The sequence below is a fragment of the Calidris pugnax genome, unplaced genomic scaffold (genome assembly GCF_001431845.1).
Source record: "Calidris pugnax isolate Ruff unplaced genomic scaffold, ASM143184v1 scaffold54, whole genome shotgun sequence".
In the NCBI taxonomy this organism is placed as follows: domain Eukaryota; kingdom Metazoa; phylum Chordata; class Aves; order Charadriiformes; family Scolopacidae; genus Calidris; species Calidris pugnax.
The window spans coordinates 5,950,411-5,969,197 of NW_015090864.1; the positions used below are offsets into that span (position 1 = coordinate 5,950,411).

Below are 18,787 nucleotides of genomic sequence, written 5' to 3' on the forward strand. Positions count from 1 at the left end.
GTACTAAGTCTTAAAGATGTCTGCTTGGGAAAAAAAAAACACAACACAACAGTTAAGCAAAACATAACTTTAAATACTTACAAAAAGCTGGAGGAACTTGAGGATTCTTTTATGGGTAAGTATATAAAGTGCATTTCCACTGACAGGATCTATAACTGGCAATCTGTGGATTTTGTTTTTGATCAATGAATATACAGCATCAAAAAGGCTGCGGAGAAAAACATTTATTTTTTATTTAAAATGCATTTTAACTGACAACGCGCAAAGTCGAGTGATATATACATGTATTTACAAATCCCCATCAAGTATATATCGTGAGTAATTATTTGTATTATCTTTAATGTTATAGAAAACAGAAGTTAAGATATTTCAAATACACTTTTTTAGCTGGTAAAACAGATTAATAACGATACACTCATCAACATCTAAAACCAGTAAGAAAACATGATGGAAAGTGACTTTTTGTGGCAGAAAGAACAGCAGAATATTTCTGCACAAGGGTGAATGGTTTTTCCAGTGAGTGCTGTGCTCACAGTTCCCTGTACTCAGAATGGAAACTGCTGTTCAGAGACAGACAAACAGTGGAAAATAGAGTGTTCTTGCCCTTAATGCATCTCAGTCCCAAACTTCTATAGCATTTTCTAGGAAGAACATTTTTTTATGGCTAAGTGCATATATGCAATTAAGTTAAAACAATTATCTAATCACTTAATTGAATTATCATTGGGGGTTGGCAAAAAGTTATTCTCAGGAGACCTGAAACATTCCTACAGACACTACAGACTACAGCTCAGCAATGCTCCAACCTACACACGTCTGCTCTTCTTGCAAGTAACATTTTTCTTTCTAATTATATAAAGAAATCTTAAGTTCAGTGTTGAGAGGGACTTTGCTTATTTCAAGTTAAGCTGACTGAAAAGAAAAATCCTACCTTGCATCTGGGGAGATGTTCACTAAAGGTTTAAATGTCTCTTGTAAATAAAGCTCTGTGTATAGAAAATGAATAGACCATTACCAATTTATATGAAAACATTAGGTTTTTTATGAAAGCATTTTATGAATTCATTTGTACAAAATTAAGTGGAAGAAAGAGAGCAATATATACAGTTACTTTAGATATTGTACCACTTATGCACATTGCTCTATATTGACATTAAAAAGCCACAAGTTTTAAAAGTGGGACTAAACTGATTTCCACCAGGGGTCACTGCAGCAACAGCAAATAATTACCACTTCCTTTTCTGAGACTGTCTGCTTCTTAGAGAACTTTTTATATTCTTTCATGGCATATAGTGTATTTTTGACATAAAGCTTCCTCCCCACATTCAGCACTTCTGCTCACACCCAGCAAGCGCTCTGAATTTCTAGGCGCATCACGCAATCTCTCAGGCATGACTTGGTGCTCATCCATCAGCTCACTCAACACGTAGGGTCATCAACTCATTCTGCATCCTGGCTCAGATACGTTTCCATTCCACATGTACCCATCAACTCCACAGCCATACACATGCCAGTTTCTTTTTTTCTTTCTTAAAGAGCAAGACGGTACTAATCATGAACAAGTGGGGAAGCCCAGATATAGCCCAGATCACTCCAGTCCACGTACTGTTTCAGGTAGAAATGTAAGCAGCAGGAGCCAAAAGACATGCTTTTACTGTTTCTGCTTTCATTAAAAAAGTATATGGACAGAGACAAGCTAAATCTATGATTAATTAAAAATCCACCATACTGAAAAGTATTAGACTATTTTAAATTATCAACCAAGCAGTAAATATTCTTACCCCTCCAGGTTTCTATCTTGTGCTCCTCCAATTCATAAATCTGAACCTACAGTGGGTAGAGGGAAAGTTTAGCTTGAAGCATTCATTTTAAACCCAACATCATTAACAGTATTACAAATATCTGAATAACTTGCTTACGTTTCACTGCAGGCAATCTAACAGAGTAAGAATAGTCCAGAATAACATTTCTTGGCAATAACAAGAAGAAAGGGTGCGATCCTGCTCAGTGCAGAGTACCGTACTGGACCTAGCATTTCAGGGGACAGGAAAGATCTTTTACCTGCCAAGGTTTGGAGTCGACATCTCTTACAGGCTCAAAGGCATCTCCTCAGTAATTTATCTCACCTTAAAACAATCCTGCCAGAGTAGACCCTCTGATGATTCCTCACACCCCCAAACCAGTAACAAGCTTTACCACCCTGATCACTTCACTTCTTAAAGCTAACAGATGAATTTTACTTGATTACAAACAAGCCAGAGCACTTGGGTTTGTGCTTAGTTCAATCAGATGAACTAACACTGCATTTCCCCCCGCCCTCAAATTTAATCTTTTACTGATGTTACATTCTTCAAATGTTTTCAGACGCTGCATCTAAGCCATGCATGCTCTCAGCATTTCTCCTGTGCCAGCAATGTTACTCATCTGACCCAAGTTCAGCTGGTCCCAGGAACCAACCAGGCAAAAAGTCAGAAAAAATTTGTTAATTTTCTGCTGGTTTGGCTTCCTTAACTGGCTCACAAAAAGTACAGGCAAACGATACTGGACAAAGGATGTGGCAAGTCTGCACCTTCTGGTGGCAGCTTATCAGATCAGCAGTAACATCAAACCACTCTCAAGAGCCCAGTCTTTGAAGTTGAAAACACACCAAAACCAAAAAAGACAAGGTCTTATCACCAACTTCCTGCTGTTCAGCAGCTATTTCATCAAGTTCATTGTCAAAGGATCGCGAAACCTCCCTACAGTAGCTCCTTCCACCCTGCTGACTGTTTTCTAAAGATGTTTCAGATGTGAAAGCCACGTTCCCCTGAAGATACCAGGTACTTAAAACAGCAATTACACCCGTTATAGCCCAGGCCAAAGGTGCCCATCACCCTCTTCTGTCAGGGACCTCTGCAAAGTGAAGGGTAGAAGTCTCCATAAAACCTACTACATTTGTCTTTGAGCTTAAGGAGACTATGCTTAGATGACTCTCCAGAAGCAGCATCCTTTGAAGAGTATAAGGGAGTGTTAAATTTATACACTCTAATTGGACTACTAAAATATCCCATTATCCAAATATAATAGACAACGTAAACAGGAGTGACAACAGTCAGATCTTATGTAGAAAACTTGGTAGTATTGAGGTTGAGGGTCATTACAATATGGAAACCATTTTAAGGAAGTTACCAGGGTGCAGTCACTTTTCATCTGATTCTGCCTCTACCCCTTGTAAATCCCCAGAGGGGAAAAAAAAAAATAAACCAACACCTTTAACAAGAAGGGACACCACACTATTGGCATCTGACAAGAATTTCACTATAAACTTAAAAAAAATAACATGAGCTTTGAAAAGCCTAATACATCAAATGTCTGCTTCATCCCACTGTTCTTGATTTTTTAGCTGGTAAAGCATAGTACACGTGTTTTAAATGGTAGAGGGGGAATTGCGACTTGACAGGAACAAGAAAGGGATGTAAATGTTTGTATGAACATGCAAGCTAGAGAATTTCATCAACTGACTGCCAATGGGAATTTTAAATTACAGTTAATTGAAGTCAACAGATCTGCAACTGATTGTGCAACTCAGCCATGTAACTAGAATATTTGCATATATTTAACTACTTTCAATTGTTTATTCCACACCATCACTCCAAGAACAGAGCAAACTTTTAATAAATCCAAGCCTCTGTAAGTGTTCTGCTTAACTCTGCTCTCTCCTTTTGGAATAGCTCTGTCACAGTTAGGAGACAAAGGTGATAATGTAAATGTGTGACCCACACATAGCTGCAGACTTGATTTTTAAATACAATGAACTTTTTCATGTAACAAAGACATCCTCCCTAAATGCTTTTTGGTTGATATTTACAGTTCATATAGCGCTATGATTACTATTGAAATGTGTGCTTTGAAATAATCTGAACACAAATAAATACAGTGATCAATAATGACGTGTTTTCCATCATACTTTTTATCTCACATTTAGTTTTTAGTATGTATGTTAACCCAAGCCCTTTATCCCAAATGCATTATTCACCGGTTGCAACACTGAGTGGAGCCTTGTACCCAGAACGAAGGCTGTCATTATGGTAAGCACCACACAAAACATAATAGCTGGTAGTACTCATTAAGGAAATTCCTCATGTTTATACATGTATAACTGAAGCAGCCATATGAGGTTACATGCCCAAGCTCACAGCATCTTCTCAGCTGAAGCTGGGAACTGACCCCAGGTACCCAGATACCACACTACTCCCTTGCCCAGAAAGCCATCTTTTCTTCCAAAAAACCCTCCTGCAGTGAGTATACCCAAGACTTATCTAAGCTTCCATAGACTTATATAATAAGAACATTCATCATCAATCTTTCAGTTTGCTATTTCAGTCTCTGCACAGTATGGCAAATGATAAAAGTATAGCATAACATGATACTTACCATTGGAGACTTATAGTATCTATGCAGTATGTTAATGAAATCTGTAATTGTTAACATTCCTGTAACAAGTGACATATAAAAAAAAAGTTCTTCAGATATATACTTAACATACGGAACTTCCAGCTATTTTCTCTATTTATATTCACAACGTGTAATTTAATAAACACTAAATCCATGTAACATACTATTTGTACTGATCAGATCAACAGTAGAATTCCAAACTATGTATATTCACTTTCACATTGATACAAAACTTCAGAATAAAAACACACACCTAAATTAATATTCAAATCTAAAACCAATGTGTTTCTTCTCTCCTATCTGACTCAAATAAAACCTTTAACCCAGACTGCATCCACCCCCCTAAAGCATGGAATGATGTTTAGAACATCTTTAAAGGTTGGAGATCTAGCCTTGCCTTTCATTTTCTTTTCAAATAAGATACTCTCATTATGTACTTGCCAACTCAGGTAGACTCTAACTCAAGTGAAGGAACAGTATAATCAATTTTCTTGAGTATTACTTATTGAAGAACTTAAATCAATAATTTCTACAGTAACCATCAACGTCTCTACTGAAATGCAATTTATTTTTATTAAAAAAAGACAGCATATCCATAGTATACACATTTTAACCACCAACACCAAACTATGCAATATAATATTGATGATTATTTTTAGTTACCTGAAAACATTAACCTTTTTTTGAGCTTTCAAGTTCTAAGTTTGAGAAGATGTAATTGCTCCCACTGTTTACTACTCTTACATGTAAACTAAAGAAACCAACAAATGGGGAAGGGACAAATTAATCCGGAGATCAGCTTTAAATCACTAGAGCTTAGTTACAGGCAGAAAATTATACTAAATATAAAAGACACACAGCATTCTCATGATGTATTGCATGAAACTACTGACACCAACCCCCGGATTTAAAATATTTAACAAATGCTTTATAAAGTTTCCAGGTCCAAGAACTAGAACTTGTGACCTCCGGGTCACAAGAAGTACATATAATAATATTTTTAACTGCCCCTGTAACCCTGTCTTCTAACTGCAACAGAGATCGAATTTTGGAAGATTATAGTTGTGGCAATTAATTACATGACTTTTAAAAAAGCAATACATAGATTTAATGTTTTTCTCCCAACAAGGGACGTATCTGTAGCATTCAACATAGTTCTGGTATTTAAAGATTTCTCAGTGCACCTTACCCAGAACATGCAGAGAAAGACATGCTTGGATCACATATATATTAGGATACTGTAACACTAAAATCTTTTTATAGTTCCTATTTTCAAATTTTCTTTTTTTGACCATTACCTTTACTTATAAATGCACAGTAAAATGCACATATTAGAGATTAAGTGTCTGAAGGTCACAATTTAAGAGAAATCATGATTGTCAAAGCAGATTAAAAAGCTGGCAAGATTTCACCCCTCATAAGGAGGAAAAAGAAACCCTCTTTGCCAGAACCTCTCTCAGATGTCAGACCACGGCCCCTTCTGCAACAGTGAAGCTCCCTGGAAATTCAAGTAATCTTGAATAATATTAGAACTGCTTACCTACAAAACTCTGTTTTTTACTCTCCCACAGTGGAGCTGCTCTCACACCATTTGCCACCAAGGCAAAAAAGGCTTTCTTTACCTGCAAAAAGAATGAACAACTTAACAAATCTTTGCTCTCAGTTTAGCATACCAGACACCAACAGAGGGGTTTCCCCAGCTACTAGGAAAAAATGCAGTATAAACAGGTAGCTGGTATTCAAAGCAGAACAAAACCCACACACAGCAATCAAAACCCTTAAGCCTTTTTACTTCTCAATGGTTAAATGGTTTTCACTTATAATGGTTAAAAAGCTTAGAAAAAAGCTTGGCAAAACCTGATCTGTTTTTGTTTTGCTATGTGGATATTTTATGTGAAAGCCTCTGATGAAGAAATAAACTGATAGACTTGAAAAGTTGCCAACCTCAAATTTATTCCTGGTTTATATTATCCATAAAAGCCACACACTCCCAAATCATGAAACTGAGTAAATCTGTAATGAACATAATTATCACAAGTGTCCAGTTTATGGATATAGCTTAACATTTTAAGTTTATGCTATATTGTAGTTAATGGTCACTAGAGCAACAGTTGTATATATAAAAAAAAAAAAAGACTGAAACAATAAAAGTCTCATTTCCTCTCCAGCTTTTAGACTCATGATTTATACGCATTAAAAGGGACTATTTGATTATTTTAAACAGGACTGAAAGTTAAAAGACTAGCTAGCCTGTTTTGCTGCTAAAGAAATGTAACCAAACCCTTTCATTTTTTAATGACTTAGCCCGCCCCAATCTCTGAATCAGAGGTTATAAGGTTAGACTGTCATTCTCAAAAGAAAAGAAAAACTTCCTTGTGAGCACTAGTTCTGTGAAGCACGAGTCAGTCAGGCTCTGCTGCACCTCAAAACCCTGATGTCTCAGTGATATGCCTGAGCGTGTTATCATTTCTGTCCTGCCCACACCCCTAAATTGCCTTCACATGGAAAACACAGCCCAGAATTGAAGGTTCTTGTCCAGGTCTTGACCTGGTACAACGCTCAGACACAGCCAAGCTCTATCTCTACATCCACAAAACTGGTCTGGGGTCCAAGTAACCCAGAAGTAGCAATTGTTTGATGACTGCAATCTGAACAGATTGTGATTACACAGTGGTACCTTATGGGTCTTCTTTAAACTGTGTGCCAAGGGGCTCTCCTCCACAACAGAGTCGGGAATAAAAGGGCTTCACAGTCAATGGAATCAACATCCAATAAAAATAGGGACAAACAAAAATAAAGGTAGAAAAAAATTTGTCTGCCCTTGTCAGCTAAAACCTTCTTGGCAAAGTTTGCAAAGCCATCCATGTGACAGCCAGTGTCCTACCGGGTTTGACAGAAGCTCCATTTAGACTTTAATTAGTGTTATAATACAGCAGTTTAAATTTCTAAAAGTTTGTAAGCCTTCTCCTCTGCAGCAGAACACATCACCTCTGTCTACACTTGAGCGATTGCCAATGAGCGTTTCAGATACCTGGTCTTACCCTAGTGTATGTAAATTTCATTCTTTAAAATTAGATTCCTGAAAGCAATTAAGACCTCTCTGCAGCCCGACTACTTTCTCTCTGACCATCAGAATCTACTCTCCTGACCTCAGCAGATGACAACTCTCAAAGCTGCCTCCTGACTCCCCAGATGCTCCTGCCATATCATCAATGAACAGGAATAATCATAGAATGGTTTGGGTTGGGAGGGAGATCACCTGGTTCCAACTGCCCTGCCGTGGACAGGGACACCTCCCACCAGACCTGGTTGCTCAAAGCACCATCCAGCCTGGCCTTGAACACCTCCAGGGATGGGAGGTGTTCTGCCTAACAACCACCACCCCTAAGCTGTGCTAAAACTGAAGAAGCCACATGGAAGAAAAAAAAAATACCCAGGACCACAAATAAGGCTGTAAGATACAGACCATGTAGTATTTATCTAGAAAACAGTTAAACAGAAAGGTCCCAGGGGCATTCAGCCACTTCACTGACACAGGGAGGAGCCGGGCAAAACAAACATTACCAAATCCACCACAGGGGCACACTAACTCATAAGGAAAACTAAAACCACAAAGAAATCCTCCAGGCAGACACATGAAGTCTTCCCACGTAACAGCATCACACTTAGGGCTAACGCAGCGAAAGCCAACGGCAGGGAGTTATTTGGGGAACAGATACGAGACAGACGTGAGTTCACACAGACTAACCCCACCTGGGGGCAAAGGAAGTTAAGTTCTAACCATTCTTCATCAAAAAAAGAGGAAAGTACACTCAAATTGCCTGAAACCAAGAGCTTTCAGCTTTGATATCTTTCTAAGAACAGCTATCACAGGAATTAATGTTCGCTGTCAACTTCTTCCACAACAAGCCTTCCACAAGAGTAAGGTGTTCCAGCTGTGTCAGAGCACAGAGGTAACAGTTAATCTACTAAAACCAGAGGGAAAACAGCTTTCTTCCAGATAATAATCATGCAACAAAACTCCTCAAGCAAGTTTATAAATGCTATAATTGATAATCTGGAGAAGAAGCGTGTCCACAACAGAAAAGATACAGAGAGCCAACTATAGGACTTCAGGCAACCTCCAAGTTCTTGCTACTCCTTTCTTAGACACAGTAGCAGCAAAGAACACCCACTGGCACAATGTTCAGATTGGCGAGAGGCTAAAATACAGGTATTATTTTAGATTCAGACATGATAATTCATGAAAGACTATTCCAAAGATATACTAGGCAAGAAGCTGAGCTTGTAGACAATCCAGAAGGAAAAGTTTCCTTAAAGAATCAGTTCTTGCCCTGATTCCGTTTGATTTATTTGCAAGTTATTTGTCTCCAACTATCTCAAGAATCTTCAGTTAGATGTCATCTTGTCTAGCTTTAGAAGACAGATTTTGGAAAAAACTGAGGGCTGCTGAACAGATGCAGCTACTGAGATAAATCCTCCATAAAAGACAATGAGTTCAGCTTGGGTATTAGGATATTAAACTTTTGATGTAATAAATCACCAGAATTTAGTAAAGAAATACTGAAACTCATCCCTTTGGGCTATACTCCTAGACCACAGCTTAAGTGACATTCCTACTGTTTTCTTCAGTTTTATAGTAGAAACTGTTATACACTTACCTTTTAAATAAAATAACAATGCCATCTGTTCTTAATACTTGTCTCCTATTTAAGTAAGGTAATTACAAAGCAAAAAACCAACTTCATTCTTATTTGCTGAAACTGCTTGCAAGCACAAACATACACTCATCCACTCACACTTTCCTTTAGTTTCTGTGGTTTACCAACTTCAGTTGCCCAAAGTACTGCTTGGTGGCCAGCCAAAGCACTGGGGTGTGGAACTGGGCTTCTATCCAGCACATTTAGATGCTTCAGTGATGTTCATGCAGAAAATACCCACAAGGACCTTCCTTTCAGATTATATATAGTTTGTAGCCTTTGAAGATTTCTACCATGTCCCATCCTTGGACCTCCAACAGCGCTGTTAATTCTCAACCCCACCAGTGTTGCTCTTTCTCTGATCTTGCGTGTTGGACTGGCCTGACCTTCACAAAACCATTGTTCCTCAGCCAGATCCCATAGATTGTTGCTGCTCAACACCATGTACAAACATTCTTTAAAAAAAAGCACTTCTTATTAACCATGTAGTGGTCCTAACAAAACACAACGAACCACTCAAATTTAGGGGTGGTTCTGACATATATGCTGACTTTGCATATTCACTGCGTCTCTTCAGAGCCACCAGGAGGAATCAGTCATTTCTGTGGCATGACTCACCAGCCTTAAATGGAGATTGAACTGTATCCCACAGATGCCACTTCCCCTCTGACTGCCTATAAAACGTCTAGACATCTACAATTAGAAGAAGAATCCTACTTTATGTGACTCCTTGTCTTCCCAACCATTCTGCACCTTCAGTAGGAGGGTCAGATTATAGCAAAGGGACACATTGACTGTCATCCTGGAGGCATCACAGATCACCTCAACAATAGGTGCTATTATACCACAGTGAGCAGAACAGGAACAAGCTTTTCTTACTGCAGGAACGCATCAAGTCAACTGTGAATATGCTGAATAAGAGAACAGACTAATTTAGGTTAAACAGGACTTCTGGAGGTCATCACTCCTGCAGACCATCCAAATACTTCCACTGTAAGTCTTAAGGAGGAAGTAGCCTCTTCCAATGTAACACCCGTTACCAAGAAAGACTGAGTTAGACCCATACATAGAAGTCCTGTTTTTCAGGTAGTAGAATATTTGGAAAATCTTGTCCTTTACAGTTAGCGAGCTCCAAAATAGCTTGACTGCCAGGCAGCGACACCAGAAATGGTGGCAACAGACAGAAAATTTCACCAGAGTACAGAAAAAGCTTTTCTTCACTCACTGATGGAAAATGCTGAAAGGGGCACTCATAATGATATACCAGACCAGTGACCTCATGAGCCCTTGTGGAAATGCTTTCTCAAGTAAACACCTGTGAATGAGGGGAAACATCTGAAAGGAAAACTGAGGATGAGCTTGTCTCCAAAAATTCACACACTTTTACCTTGTTTTACCTAACACTATGCTATAAAAACTAACTACATGCATAAGCAACCAGTGGGTTTTAAACTCAGCAGAGCAGAGAATGCTGCTGTGCTCAAAGACACACAACTCAGCACTAGTGTCCGAAGGCCAAAGCTAACTTGGGAAAGCTGGAAGACAACAGAAGTAAGAAACAGTTATGGAACACCTTCAGACATGCCAGTACCAAGCAAGGGGATGATGCAAAAGATGAGTAGTGTGGACAGTGTTAAAGATCTGCCAGAACTTCTGGTGGCATGGTTGCCATCCAAGGACAAGATGCTAAATGTGTGTCTCTCCTGCCTCATCTTTCACTGTCTAAAGCAACACCAGGGCATTAGCTTTACTTGCCTGAAAAGCCCCCAGTGTAACCCCAACAAATGTCTATTTTATCAGATCAGAATATAAAGGAAGAAGCACCTTCTTTTATTTTTTGGCACAGAGCTCCCACAAAAGCAGTATCAGACCCAGTTGATCGTTGACTTTTATCAGCTCTGATTCCTGATGGATGGATGTTCAAAGGTGAACTATCATCATCATTTTCACTGGGTAAGTTGACAAATTGTCAGTCTTGTCTCATGATGATTTTTAAGGGCTACAAAATGTAGAGGAACACATGCCTCAGAAAATTCCCATGTGGACCAAAAACCAAATCTTTCAGGCAATCACTGAGAAACAATAAGCCTTCCTAGCATAAAAAAATACAAAGTTTGAGATGTAGTTGAAAGAAATTTACAAGAGGAAGGCATTCAGTTTTAGCAAATTAGATAAGAACAGCTGCAGAAGTGCTGTAGAAGGTTAAACTTATATTCTCACATGCTCCAAGTACAAAACAGCAAGGCATGGAGTGCCTTCTCAATGGCCCCCTTGTAATGGGGAAAAAGTTCTTCATTTCACGCATCAGTAGGATTTCAGGTAGTGCTGCTTCTGTATCTGAGGCTGTCAGGCAAGTCTCACACGAGGAATTCATCACTGGGTTTGTGCACTTGTTTGATAACCCAGGCAGCAAAGAGCCAAAACAAGGTAACAAACTACCTGAGTCATACTAACACAGTGTCAAAGAGGGTTCAGCAAGTTATAATCTCTTCTTACCTGCAAAATACTCCAGCAATGACTGGAGGTGCTCACACTGTCTTTCCTCCCCCTTTATTCACTCTCAGCTTCTACCGAAAGCCCTCAGATCCCAGGTAATGCAATATGGTCCACTGAGAAGGCTAACCTAAATTGAAAATACAACTTCACCACAGGAAGCTCTTTGGGCAATCCTCCTCTTCCACACAGTCAGCATGATCTTCAAAGGATTTATCCCTATGACCTGAAGATTTTTGTTAACTAAATTGAAATCAAGGACTCCAGCATTCATCCCTGGATCCCATGATCATCACCTTGGTAATACAAAAGCAGTACAAGCTAAATATTCTCCTAATACGTCATGCACTTTTGCTTTGAAGCAATTCACGCCCAGATGGCAAGGACACTTAAACACCTTCAGTTGAGGAGAAGGTAATTCTTCCCAAATGCAAGATCTGAAGTAAAGAAATTTCATGGAAGTAGGCCAATTTTCCAGAGAATCTCCACACCAGGTTTCCAAGCAGTCGAGAGGAAACTGAAAAACACTTCTCCTAACTTGTAATCTAGGGACAACACCTACTACCAGAGATCAGTTAAAGTTCTCAAAGGAATTTCTGTCTTTTTTAAGGGATCATCAATTGCTTTGCCTTTACATTTCCCAAAGAGTGTCCAACAAAACACTGGGAAGGATATTAAACATTAACTTGCAATTCTATTTGTCTTTCCTTCAAATAAAGCTGTGATGTCCAATCCAGACACCTTTTTAAAGTTATAAAAAACTACAGTCCTGCAAAGCAGCTATTTTGAAAAGTTAAAATCCTCTTTTGTAGTGCATATGTACAGCTCAGTGTTTTTATAAATTGCCTTGTCTGGAGGGACTAAACCAGCATGTGAGACTACAACAAATCATCTCAGTGTGATGACTGTTGCATTCACATTTCTTTTCCAATTATTTTCTTCTTTGGCCTATGAATTTGGTAGAAGCATTTTCACCCTGAAGGACCTTTAAGGAAAAAAAAAAAAAAAAAGGCTCTTTAAGGACTTAACAATAATGACTTTTGCCTAAGGCAAGGGCCAAGCAAGTCTTGAAGAATTTCTTCCTTTACCTTATCACACCCTCAAGTAAATTGCAGAAAAATTGGACAAACCTGCTATTAACTGAGAGGTTACATTTGCTTTAACATCTGAAAAACACCAACCAACAATCATCCACAAGCAGCTCCCCTAGCTCATGTTGAATTTTGGAAAACTCACAAGAAACCATATCAAAACTCAGTTCTCTTCTCTGTTCACAGAAGATGGAAAGGGAACACTCCTGGTAGATGATATACTAGTAATGGCCATAGAGTACATGGAGTACTTAATAAAATTCAAGAGCTGATGGAGTAACGCCCTTCAGATCCAAGACAAACCCCAGGAATAACAGGCAGTATCTTAATTTTAAGTATGCAGGCACATGTTCTAGATTTCTCCCCAGAGAGCAGGTGCTGCATCCACATGCAGAAGTCTTCCCTACAGCACATCCACATGAAAAGGTCCCAATCCAACTGAAGACACCAAATGGAGACCTTAACTGATACTCTACGTCAATATGCCCATATTGTAGCTGGCAATTAAGGGCTCTCCTTCTCCCTCTAACACCACACGTGCTGATTTAATCAGTAGCTCTTCTAGAGAGCTGCTGGTCCATGATTACCATCAACTCTATTATTCCATCTCAACAAGGTATTCTGCTGATGCTTACTTTCACCTGCTGTTTGAGGGGAGCCTAAGCATTCTAGAAAGAAAAAAACCAAACACCACCACAAAAAAAAAAAGCACAGGTCTGGGGAAAAAATAAAATCAAATCAAATCAATCCCTTCAAGCCAGAATTTCTGCTGCTAGATTTCATGCTGCAACGGGCTACAAGGAAGACATTAGGTGTAAGCCTCACAGGCAGAGCCACTAGGACCAGCTGTCTTGGGAAGGGTACAGAAATTCTTTCACAGATTAAGATCTTAGCAAAAAAGCAGTGGTGGGGTGGGGAAGGCAAGAAGAATGAAGCGTGACTTTCACTCAGCCAAGCACAAATACCTTACCTACACCCTGTGTAGACGAAAAAAAATGTCTGCTTAATTGGTACAATGGACTGATAGTATCTTTCTCCAAGACCCAGGAATTAATGCTTTGTATTGGTTTTGAGAGCTGCAGGAATTAAGCTCCTATGCTTGTTGTGTACAAGCAACAGGAGCAGCTCTGAAAAAACTCAAGAATCTTCCCATATGATGCTACTGATTCCAGCCTGATCTCAATAAAGGGAGCTTTTATGTGGCCTACTCAACTGCCTCAGCCCACATGCCAATTAGAAGCTAAATTACATTATTCTCTCACAGTTCTGTGGGACAGGTAAGCAAGGAGGGGTGTTCACACTCCTCAGAAATACAGACAGTACATTAGTTTAAATTTAGCAACTTCGAGGAGGAAAAACCTCAAAGCCAATTAAGGAACAGACAGTCAATCCTTTTGTAAAGCTGTGAGAACTCTGTTGCGACAGCAGCCCCAGAGTCTGCTGTGTCTTTCTGGAAGCAAAGGATTCTAGAGAATTCTTCCTGGAAGCCCAGTCTATCTCATTACCTTGGAGAGAGGCAACACCCCTGTCAAGAATGACCTGGAGGGAAGAAAAATAATAAATCCATTTACTCAATAGAGTCAGCACAAAGAAGAGAAATACAAATCCTCTTCCACTCTTCTAATGTGGAATCCACTGCATTCTCTGCAGAAGTTACATTTTCTTCCAGCTTGTTAAACCACTAAAGAAGTTTCCAGAAGATTGTTCCAAATATTTTTTTAGCTATGTGGTAGAAAAATAAGTATTTGAGCTCTTACTAGCATGTGATAGTTACTGACAAAAGCCTACATCAGTGATAACAACATCTGGTCCATTGCCAACTCAGATAATTCATTAAATAGAAAGGTTAAATAATCTAACCTTCAAGCCCCACAATTTTCCAAGATTTCTTCAGGATAAAAAAGGAGAGAGTCTTTAAGATTCTGAAAGCTTGTTTTGATGACTGTTTCCACATAAACATGATTTTTATTAGTTTATGGAGTAGTGTTGGACAAATACTTTTAAAAGAGCTTCAAAGCCATGGCGAGCAAAAGCTAGGTATGTTTTAGTATTAAAATATAAGTTTACCTTTAACAGGTAAGGATATCATTTAGCCAAAGGTTAGGTAGAGCTTTTCACCCCAGAAGAGCTTATACAAACTTCACAAGACACAGCAACTACACTTGCTAACGTCCCATTCCTGGGACTGCCACTTGATAGGGAGCAGTGAAGTCTCTGCCTTACACTACCTTTTACATTCCTCTTGGAGAATTAATTGCTCTGTGCTACAAAATAAGCTAATCCTTCTCATCTTTATGTAGGCTGGGCAAAGTCAAAACAAATTAAGTAATAAATTTGTTTGAAGGCCAGACAAAAATCTGGCCTTAAGTAAGCTTACAGAGCTAAGCCTCAGAGACCGCTGTAAGCCAGGTAAGAGCCATTTCCTTTAAAAAAAATATCAAAGGGTTCAGGATGGCGGCGGGGGGAGGGAAATGCACTGGTCTCCAAAAAAAACTTTAAAGTCAACCATATGCTGTAACAAGGACATAAGTGAAATCACATTAGTAGATGGTGTTAGTCAGATAAAAGTAATTCAACTGATAGAATGTGAATGAAGTGCTGTATTTTGTTGATGTGTGAATTTAATACAGGAAATATTAAAATTCCTATTTTCCTTCAAAGCATTAATACCAGTTTGAAAGGAAAAGATCACCTATGTCACTGTGTGTACCCGACATAACTGAAAACCAACAAACAGAAAACAAAGGCACCTTATTTCCCCAGATCACTGCCACATTAAATGCATTAACACTTGTAGAATACCCAAATTCTGTGCTGAAGACACAAACTGGTATCCAGTAAATCTGCATGTAGCTCAGTGTCTTCCAGGAGTCTACTATAAAGATAATCCAGATCAATTTATTAAATAATTAGAATGAGGAAGAACAATGCTCATTCACTGAGTAGCCCTGCAGGGGACAACCCTCCTAACCCCCTCAAAGGGGCTGTGATGTGCTTGTTCTCCTGTTGTTTGCACCTTGGGAGATGTGCAAGAGATGAGAAAGCCAGTTTCTCCACTGGGAGCTGCACGCTGTTGCAACTTGCCCAGTTTCCCCACCAGCCAGAGTCAAGTTTATAAAGTTCACAGGGTAGTTCATAACATCTAATTGTCTCTTGACTCCCTTCCTGGTCAGATCCAACTTTTAAAAGTTTCTTTAATGTACGTCAAGCATAGATAGCATCTTCTCTAAGAAAAGCAAAAGGCTGAAGCTTGTCACAAACAAGGAACACTCATGGGTCAGAGGTAGAAAAAAGCCACAGCACTGAAATGGACTTCAGTGTGATTGTATAAATATTTATGAGGAGAAAATACTTACAGGCTACATCTGTATTAGTAAATTATAAGGGTGAAACAACAGTTCTACTGTCAGTTTAAATCAAGAGAACCATGCCAGGTAGCACTCTCCCAGGCAATATCTGTCACTTCTCAGGGTTCAGTACAGGGGAAGGACCATTTCAGGTAGGCAGACGAGATGCAGATACTCTGTTTTGGGGGAAATATAAGCTAAGCTATACTATGGCAAACTGAGCTGTGCCAGTTGGCCTCAGGCAGGTAAACAGACCTTGGCTCGGTACATTTTATTTATTTAGTATAGATGTTGCTCAAGTCTGTGCCAAGTGACACACTCTCTGGCTGAAGCACAGCACAGCTCTCCCTTACCCTACAATCCGATGCCTAAAGGAAGCCCCTGAGATCTGCCACTGCTTTCACAGCAGCCAAGTGTAGGTGCCAGTTGCACATGTGTATCAGACTGGTGTGCTTGCACCACCAGCACGATGTTTGTAGCTGCTGGAATCGAGAGGGCCCCATCTCTACTGACTGACAAACACGCAGGAGACTGAAGAGAGAGTCAGCCCATTCCTGCTCTTTATTACCTGCTATTTCTGCTATTTAAGGCCTTCTTCCTGTTTCCAACATAATAACACCTTACAGTCTCCTCTCTTATTCAGGGTTAAAACAAGATTGCTCACAAATCTTTACACTAAATCCCTCAATGATTTCGAGACTAAACACTTACTTTTATTAACAGACGTTGCTTCAGCAGTATGGCTTGTGCCACATTACAGAAGTGAACATCTCCAGTTTTCCCACAGCTAACAACGGTTTTAGAATACTTTCCACAGTATCTCATGAATACTTTTCCAGGGTACAACCATGTCATGTGTGCTGGGACTGCTGACCAGCAGAGGGAGACAGGACACTGTCCTCAAACAAAAATCCAACGGCAGGGTCTTTCAAAGGATGCCGTGACAACACAACTCCGCTTCTTCTTCCGTTGGTTGCTACTACCTTATACTAAGGGAGGCAAAAAGCGAGCCCTTAGATATTCTGGTTTAGCTTTAGCATTATTAAAAACTTGAATTCAAATCTTTGGAGAACTTTATCAAGGAACCAGACTTTTTGTTTTGTTCTGAATTCGGAAAAACACTGATGGGGGTAGGGGTGAAACATCCGTGAAAGATGGGTATCTGCAAAATCCTCTCATTTCAAGGGGATTCATGGACAGTGAATATTTTAAAGCTGCGTACTACATTTCAAACAGAACTGATAGAAAGTCCTGAAGTACTGGAAGATAAGTAATTTATATATTAAAATTGAAATACAACATGACTTCACTAAAGGCAAATAATGTCCGACAAATTTGGTGGCCTTCTACAATGCTGTTAAAGCGTTAGTAGATAAGGGAAGAGCAACTGACATCATCTGCCTGGACTTGGGCACAACACAACATCATGGTCTCTAAATTGGAGACATAGATTTGACGGATGGACCACGATAGATAAGGAACTGGCTGAATGGCTGGACTCAAAGGGTTGCAGTCAACAGCTTGATGTCCAAGTGGAGACCAGTGATGAGTGCTGTTCCTCAGGGGTCAGTACTGGGACCTGCCCTGTTTAACATCTTTGGGTGAAGGTCAACAAGGCCAAGTGCAAGGTCCTGCACCTGGGTCACAGTAATCCCAAGCACAACTACAGGCTGGGTGGAGCACGGATTGACAACAGCCCTAAGAAGAACAACTTGGGGATGTTGGTTGATGAGAAGCTTAACGTGAGACAGCAATGCGTGCTTGCAGCCCAGAAAGCCAACTGCATCCTGGTCTGCATCAAAAGCAGCACAGCCATCAAGTCAAGTGAGGTGATTCTACCCCTGTACTCCACTCTGGGGAGACCCAACCTGGAGAACTACATTCAGTTGTGGGACCCCCCCAATATAAGACGGACATGGACCTGTTGGAGGAAGTCCAGAAGAGGGCCATGAAGATGATCAAAGGGCTGAAGCACCTCTCCTATGAAGAGGGACTGAGAGAGTTGGGATTGTTCAGCCTGGAGAAGAGAGGGAGACCTTATAGCAGCCTTCCAGTACCTAAAAGGGGCCGACAGGAGAGACAGGGAGGGACTCTTTATCAGGGAGTTAGCAATAGGACGAGGTAATGGTTTTAAGCTGAAAGTGGGTAGGTTTAGACTAGATATTAGGTAGAAATTCTTTGCTGTGAGGGTGGTGAGACACTGGAACAGGTTGCCCAGAAAAGCTGTGGATGCCTCATCCCTGGAGGTGTTCAAGATGAGGCTGGATGGGGCTCTGAGCAACCAGGTCTAGTGGGAGGTGTCCCTGCCCATGGCAGGGGGGTTGTAACTCAATGATCTAAAAGGTCCCTTCCAATCTACACAGTTCCATGATTCTATGATTCCACCATGTACTTTGCTGTTTTAAAAAAACCAAAAACAACTAATCTATTTCTATATTCCAGACATACATGTCCATGAGCCACACTGATCAACCTGAAGAATTACATTGTGTTTTGAAGATACTGAAGGTGGAACATTAATAAAAGGTGCTAGGTAAAGAACTACAAAGGGGAATACTGAAGAGAAGCATTTAGAAGACCTCCTAGCAGCATAGCCCAGGATAAGCATATTTAATGTTTTCTTAAATAACCCTTTAGTTTACTAGCTTTGAGAAACCTGTGAAGTTGGAAGACAGTGTCAATGCTGGAAGAGGACTATTGCTTTACAATAATATTATGACTT

General features: G+C 39.8%; 1 protein-coding gene across 7 annotated transcripts in view; it reads right to left on the reverse strand.

Moving 5' to 3' along the window:
• The window catches only part of PRKAG2 (protein kinase, AMP-activated, gamma 2 non-catalytic subunit), a 235,339-nt gene that overhangs the window by 10,169 nt on the left and 206,383 nt on the right, over window positions 1-18,787 (reverse strand). For all 7 annotated transcript variants that reach the window (XM_014945025.1, XM_014945026.1, XM_014945029.1 and 4 more), the window contains 5 exons: window positions 5,975-6,056; window positions 4,414-4,472; window positions 1,782-1,827; window positions 932-986; window positions 82-208 (listed from right to left, as the gene is read on the reverse strand). In XM_014945025.1, coding sequence (XP_014800511.1) covers window positions 82-208; window positions 932-986; window positions 1,782-1,827; window positions 4,414-4,472; window positions 5,975-6,056 — 369 coding nt within the window. The remainder of the gene's footprint in view (window positions 1-81; window positions 209-931; window positions 987-1,781; window positions 1,828-4,413; window positions 4,473-5,974; window positions 6,057-18,787) is intronic.